This window comes from Molothrus aeneus, chromosome 5 (assembly GCF_037042795.1).
Source record: "Molothrus aeneus isolate 106 chromosome 5, BPBGC_Maene_1.0, whole genome shotgun sequence".
Taxonomy (NCBI): Eukaryota; Metazoa; Chordata; class Aves; order Passeriformes; family Icteridae; genus Molothrus; species Molothrus aeneus.
Genome location: NC_089650.1, coordinates 12,412,127 through 12,419,778, shown reverse-complemented (window position 1 = coordinate 12,419,778; position 7,652 = coordinate 12,412,127). Strand labels below are relative to the sequence as shown.

Genomic DNA, 7,652 nt, shown 5'->3' with positions numbered 1-7,652 from the left:
ATCTCCTAACAAACCCTTCTTCTTTCTGAGGTGTTACTTGTGACTCAGCAAGTACTGAGTCAATAGCATGGCATTCATTTTTGTGTGAGTCCTTTGCTGAGGCTTTTCTGGGTGAGTGGTGATGGGCTGAAGCTGGTGGCCCCCAGCTCAGCTCCGTGGTGGGAATCTCTGCTTGGATTGAAGTTTAAAAGCAATCAGTGTGATGACAAGAAGTATGACAGCACTGAAGCAAGATGCCACAGACACTTTTGCCATGGCTCAGGGGGTATTTGAGATGAAAACCATCTGCAGATGTAGGTGTACTCCATGCTCTGAGGCTGTTTTCACCAAAAGGGCATCTAAAAGCTAAAAGGGATAAAAATGAATAGTCATCATTATGGACTGGATTTCTGCCAGCTGCTAAGTAATTAGAGTTTTAATTGCCCAGTAATAAAAGTTTTTAATTACTCAGCAATTAGTGCTTGAAGTTTCAAGCGCTTCACATGCACTCAGTTGCATCCTTGAATTGTCAAGAGTAAAAAATGGAGCAGCTCCAGTGGCCTCAGCAAAGCTCTGAGCAAGAGAGGGAAACACCAGGGATGGAGCAGCTATGCCTGAAACCCATCCTAACTACTCTATCTAACTACAGTATGTTTATTGCAGTTCAAAAAAATATTTTACCTTTTCCCTAGCTAATTTAAGGCCAAAATACCCTTTGTATCATCAAGTATGAATTGCTTCATACCTAGCATTATAGTGATTAATTTTCCATATGCAGGATAATAAAGGTCCTGAGGCTTTGGTTTCTCTCTTCTTGCTTTAGAATTTAGATATTGGTTTAGAATTTAGATATTTGGTTTCTCTCTTCTTGCTCTAGAATTTAAATATCATTAACAAGCCAAACTACAACAAAGTCAGCAGCTGCCAATGGGGCAGGAAACAGGGCTGCATTTAGGGTACAGAGTCTGGAAGAAACTGCATAGATATGATCTGCTTGGGTAACCTCAAAGAGGCAAATTGTCTGATGAACCATGTAGTCAGAGAGTTGGGACAGCTTTTCCATAAAATAATTACAGTTGCTCCAGCCTTCTTTTCTTTTCTTTTCTTTTCTTTTCTTTTCTTTTCTTTTCTTTTCTTTTCTTTTCTTTTCTTTTCTTTTCTTTTCTTTTCTTTTCTTTTCTTTTCTTTTCTTTTCTTTTCTTTTCTTTTCTTTTCTTCTCTTTTCTTTTCTTCTCTTTTCTTTTCTTCTCTTTTCTTTTCTTTTCTTTTCTTTTCTTTTCTTTTCTTTTCTTTTCTTTTCTTTTCTTTTCTTTTCTTTTCTTTTCTTTTCTTTTCTTTTCTTTTCTTTTCTTTTCTTTTTTCTATTTTCTTTTCTTCTTCTCTTCTCTTCTCTTTTCTCTTTTCTCTTTTCTCTCTCTTCTCTTGTCTTTTTAATGCCCAGAAGAGAGAGCTTTAAATGATGTTCAGGTTTTTTACAGGCACTGTGCAAAATCCATCACAAGAACTTTGGCAAAACCAGGCAAAATTGATTTAGTAAAATGTTTAATGAAAAAAAATTCTGGTAGTAGAAGGGCAGGTTGAAACCTTCCAAAAATTCAAAGTAAGCTGCATGTTCTATTACATGTTACTCATAACTCTAAAAAATCTTAATTTTGACAGAGGAATCATAATGCCTATCAAAATTTGGGGGATTTGTTTCCTTTTTTTCTTAGACTGGTTTCCAAATTTATCTGTTGTCAAACAGAGTTAAAGTTGAGAAGTGAAGCTTATGGGAAACATACCAACAGTCACATAAGCACAAGTTAAAAAAAAAACCCCTTCCTATGCCTGAATATTAGAAAAAATACCAACAAATTCAAATTATGATTACCCAAACATCAAAATCAAAATAATAATATACAAATAAAACATTAAAGAGAGGTTTTTTCCCTTCTGCTCCGAAAGTAATTTAGACTTTTTAACAGCACATGGATGGTTTGTAACCTGATTAATAACTCAAAGCATTTAGGTCTTCTCTAAAGCAGCATCAGATGTTTTCTGTACTCTGGGCTGTCCAGGTCACTAATTCCACACATGCTGCATGTCACTGGGGTGCTGAGTTCAGGGACTGTACATCTGTTTGCTGTCTCATTTCCCTGTGACAGCACAGTGCACTTCACATTGGTCAACAGATACCTGATGGTAGCAGGCTCTGGTTTTTCCAGTTATTACACTGCAAAGTATTAAAGCCACACTAAGCTGGGATTCACCTCACTGGATGTAGCTGCCTTGTCTAAGCTGGTGACAGGCTCAGTGAAGTGACACAGACATCTGGGTGAGTGACTCCTTCCAAGTGTGAATGCCCAGGACAGATGAGCTAGTTACTCTCTGGTGGATCTGTCTCAAATAAATAAGGAGAGATCAACTTTTAGGCAATTGAAACCAGGAGAAATGTAGACTCAGAAGCATGATAGTAGAAGAATGGACCAAATAAAGTTGTTTTTGTTCAAGCATCAGTACTGGTTTCCCCCTTCAGATCCAGGAAAAGGGCCTGTATTTCAGACAATGTTAATGCTGCAATTATCATTATTCCTTTCACCTCTGATGGTGCAACTCAGAGTCCCAGGTTTGGATAACAAAGCACCCTGTGTTAGGCATCCTCTGGATCCAGCTGAACTCCATCCTTGGTCAATCAAGGCCAAAGCAATCCCTGCCAGACATTTCATTTACAGTCAAAGGCCGTTCTGTACAGTAAGATTTTGCAAGATGCATTTTTTTTACTGGATTCTACTGTTGAAAATGCTGCTTCTTGTCAGTGTTTGGCACCTTATGAAAACTCTGTTTTCCCATTGCTGTTTTCCAGCTGTGCTTTTCCCAGCTTCTCAGAGATTCAAGAGGTCCTCAGCTGCCTTCCTGAACCCAGTGTTACAGAACTCGCTGGAGGATGTGGTCCTGCTCTATGAGGTTCAGTATATGGTTCCTTAAACCTTAACCAAGACTGGGGGTACTGCCCATACTTGGGTTATCTGGCTTTGTGTCACTTTTATTCATCCAGCAGTAAACCCCTGGCTGTGTGATAGCTCACCAGAAAGGTGGGAGCACACAGCAACTTTCTGGTCTTCCCCACCTCCATACAGTGCAACTCTCTCCATTTGACAAAAATTAAAGACCCAAGGACATGTTGTTAATTCACATGTACTCTGTCTAGAGTCTCTTGGAGAAAATAAATAGCTTTCTGTGTTCTGATTTTGTACCAGTTTCTTTTAGCTGAGCTTGACATTGACAAAGGTCAGAGGATCTCCATCAAGGATGAGGAGCTGGCTTCCCTGAGGAAGGCTGCTGACTTTGACACCATCTGCAACGAGATTATCCCCAAGAGCATCCCAGAGATCCGCAGGCTGAGCAGCAGGCTGTCTTCCTACCCGAGGGTCCTCAAGAAGGAGGACTTTGAGAGGACAGTGCTGACCATGGTCTACACGGCCTACAGAGCTGCCCAGTCCCAGGGACACCAGAAGGACACTTGGGCTGAATCCTTTGTCAACCTCTACAAAGCCCTGAAGAACGATTTGATGCTGTCATACAACAAACAGCCCTCATAGTGGAAGGGGAGCAGCAGCTCAGCCACCTGCCCTGGCTGGTGAAGGACACCTTGTAGCACGCCCACCACTTTATGCTGTAAAGAGTTTCATAGCCTGCTTCGTGAAAAATTGTTTGTTTTCTGGCTCCCTCTTGTGGAGTCCTCTTTCTAGTTCCATGCTAAATGGTGAAAAATGTCTTCAGTCCTGAGAATTCGATTTTTGTGCTGGCTTGGGGGCGCCTCCTGTGACAGGAAAAGAAGGCAGTTTGGTGCACACCCAGACAGATCAGGCAAACCCTTTGGGTTTCCTATAGGCAATACATAAATATACTGTGCTTGTGCTCACATGCTGGTGTGTAAGTGCTGGAGAGTGCTGCTCTCCTAGCTGGGGAAACAAGTTCATGTTTTGGCTGGTCAGTAAGAGAATATGACACAGAGATGAAGGCTTGCTGCAAAAGGAAGAGGTTTCATAACTGTCAGCCTTCAGAAATTATGCCCCATATTATCCATTCCAAATGTTCTCATAAATAAGCACCCTCTGATTCACTTTATTTGGCTGAGCCAGTGTTAAATTGCAATAACATTTTCAGAAGACAAAGGGCATTGTGAAGACCAGCAGCAAACAATGCCTGTGAACTTATTCCCTGCTTCCTGGAGCTGTCCTCCCAAACAGTCTGCAATGATTCTTTCATTATTTGCACATGACTTTGCTTCCGCTGCTTGTTTTTTTTTTTTGGTTTTGGTTTTTTTTTTTTTGTTTTTGTTTTTGTTTTTTTTTTTTTTTGAAAGGAACATGTATTTGTCCTCAGTGGAATCCAAGGCAAGACAAAAGCCCTATTTAATTTAATAATGACACATTTTTCCTGGTTAAAATCACTTGAACATAAGTCATCTAAACCTGTGCTCCAGAATCCCACTGAGGCAAGGGAAGAAGTGCATTAAAACATACCTGGTGCTGAATTTGGCACTGTGGCTCTTTTTTTTTTACAGTAAATTGTATATTCATTTCAGTATCCTTGTGTTTGTGTGTGTGTGTCTGTGTTCATGCATGTTGTGTGCACATGAGTGCTGAGTATGTAGAAGAATCCCAAATTGTTCAGTCAGTGAACAATTGCATCTGACCACATGGCAGAAAAGGCTATTTACCAATTCAGTGGTGCAAATTATGAGTTTGGGACCAGCAAAGGAAAAACTGTAGAAATAGTGCAACCAAATACAATGAACTCCCAAAAAAGTCGTGAAAGGCAAATAGGCAGAAAAAGGAGATCTATTTTGTCAGAAGGATGACTAGCTATCAAAAATCCAAACTCTTCTGAATCAACCCCCCTAATGTTTGTGCACAGGAGATACAAACTCTGTTTTCCTATTGATATTAGAGGTGCTTCTGCTTCCAGACCATGGGAAAATAGCTGAACATTTATTTCATCCTTTCATATCATCATTCTTTATTTTTCTAGTGCATAATATATTAAGGATGCAGGTCCAAATCACAAATCCCCAAGACTAAAACAGACCTAAGGATTCCAGCCCAAGTTCTGAATCATGTTTAACTGCTTTTGCATCACTTGAGCAAAAGGAATTAGTTCTCCTGTGTCCCTTAACAGGGGTACTTCAAGGATTGGAGCTGAAAAAATCCACCCAGAAGCACAGCAAAGAGCACAGTGCAAGCAGTCAGAGCACTGGCTTTGGCAAACAAACCCAGTTTGTGGGTTTGGGGAAGCACAGCAGCCTTGGGGCAGTCTGGCCATGGCATTAGCAGCTGCACAAAGGGCTTAAAAAAGACAGACTCAGTCTTGTTTCCCCCAGGAGTTTCTGGATTTGTGTGTACAAGTGTGCATGTTCATTTAGACACACAAATGTGTAAGTGCCTTTTATACCTGGAGAATTTTGTTGGCCATCTCCAAAGCCTGTCTGGCAGATGGCAAAGGAAACTGCAAGCCTCAGGCAGAAAGCTGTGGGCCACAAATATCTGTGTCTCCTCTGCTTGCATACACAGAGCTCAGCACCCCCAGAGCAGCCTTGCTTTGCTGCCCACGTGCCCTTTGAGCCCTCAGCTTTAACTCTGATGATCTGCTTGTGATTTCTTCCCCCCCTCCATGCTTTGGAAACACATGAAGGGGAAATGCCACAGAGTGCAACACTGCCTTTCCAGCTCTGCTTCTTGGCTCCCTGAAACACCACTTGCTGGAAGGGCCTGGAACCAGGGCAATTCATAAATGCCTCATTGCCAGCTACTCCAAGTCTGCAGAAATCACAAGAAAGAGAACTAGAGCAAATATTAATTGCTGTCAGATAACTAGAGCAAATATTAATTGCACATCTCACCAATCAGAAAGATACCTCCCAGCCATGCTCTTCACCCCACAATAGGACTGCCCAGTAGAGTTTACTAGTCATAAAATATCCCATAAAAAAAGAATTACAGATAATTTTTGATATATTATAATTCCCTATGGCATACATACCTTACCACACTTACAAATTGGTAACTGAAACATTTATGTCCCCAACAGAAAATAAAGGTTCTATGAGTTTGTTTCCCTCCTTCTTTTACTGTGTGTAATGTTAGAAAAAGATTTATTCCTTGGGAAAGTGCTTGGACTGCCCAGGTTAATTTAACAGAGACTCTCAATGTAATAATAAAAACATTCTACATAAAAGTCCTTGCCTTTGCATTGTATTGATTTCAGGAGTAGATTTACTATTTTGCAGCTTCAGCCTGAATAATTGCTTCTCTCAGACTGTGAAACTCTGCATGGGAGCACCAGTACCAGAGAGAAGAGGGAAGGGCTGTTCCCTCTTCTCTCTGGTACTGTTGCTCCCATGCAGAGTTTTTATTATTATTAATTTATTATCTGAAGGACATAATAAACAGAATATTTATTATCTGAAGGAGATAATAAACAGAAATGAGAGTGCCTCCTTTTTCCAGGGCTCAGGGGGAAAGGAGCACTCTGCCTTCAGGGAAGTTCCCTGGGCTTAGGGCACTTCCCTGCCTCAGTATTGCTTAAGATGCAGGTGTAGGTTGTCTTCTCCCTATCTCAGTTTTTGGCTTCTCACTTCGGACTGAATCTTCTTTATGGGCAGTTCTTATCTCACAGGTTAGAAAATCATTGCCCCTAAATGACACATTTTATCCACCCTTTGACCATATGGATCATAAAAATATGAAATAAGATTATATTTTTTCTGTTTAAAATAAAACAAATTTTCATTTTATGAACATTTTAGACCTTTTTTTTTTATTATTCACTTAGTTTCTCTGAAACTATTAAAAAAAGAGATCCTGAGCTCTATTGGCCAACCCAAAATCTTCACATTAACTATAGCCTTTCTTCCAGATCTAGTTGTTAAATTTACCTGAAAGGTCTCAAGGTTCTGTTGCTTGATGGAAGCTCTGAGGTATGGAAATCTAAGATGCAATTATTAATTTCAGGAAGCATTCACCCTGCACATCAAACTCCTCTGCAAGGCTGCATTTGCCAGGTTTCCAGTGAAAAACTGAGCTCCCCAGACTGGACTGTGGTGCCTCTGTGACCTGAGTCCTGGAAACCTGTCAGATGCAGCCTTGCAGAGGAGTTTGATGGGCAGGGTGAATTCTTCCTGAAATTAATAATTGCATCTTAGATTTCTGGCTGAGGCCAGGCAAGCAAGCTTGGGGGGCATGGAAAATCCTGGATGTGTTCTTCCCATGAGATACAGGGCAAATATACATTTGTCTGTCTACAGATGGTGCATGCAACCAGCCAGTGGGTTCAGTCCTAAATCTCCACTGCTTTCTGCCCCACAAAAAAAGCATTAATAACAGAAGAGTTGGAGAAATGCTTTTTTCCCCTAGAAGACAAGAGTAGAAAGTCTAAAAATTCTCAATTTGATTTGGAGCCCTGTGGTTACTCAAGGCACAGGAGTCAATAGAGATCAGCCCATGCCTTCTGAATTAGTGACATTCAAGGGTTGTGATGGAAGAAACACAAAGATACTGTTCAGAAAACAACAATTATTTATTTATCATCAGTACAGGGACCTTGCAACAATAACAAACTGTTCAGCAGCCTAAAAAAGGTCTTTTTATATATTTGTGGGAATGTCAGAAGGCTGTTGATTTTCTCAAATGTTC

At 40.5% G+C, this 7,652-nt stretch overlaps 1 protein-coding gene across 1 annotated transcript; it reads left to right on the top strand.

Moving 5' to 3' along the window:
- The first annotated feature begins 214 nt into the window (after positions 1–214).
- Positions 215–3,557, top strand: FAM180A (family with sequence similarity 180 member A). The gene is made up of 3 exons (XM_066549831.1): positions 215–293; positions 2,822–2,922; positions 3,216–3,557. The coding sequence occupies exons 1-3, from the start codon at positions 215–217 to the stop codon at positions 3,555–3,557; spliced, it is 522 nt and encodes a 173-aa protein (XP_066405928.1).
- The last annotated feature ends 4,095 nt before the right edge of the window (positions 3,558–7,652 follow it).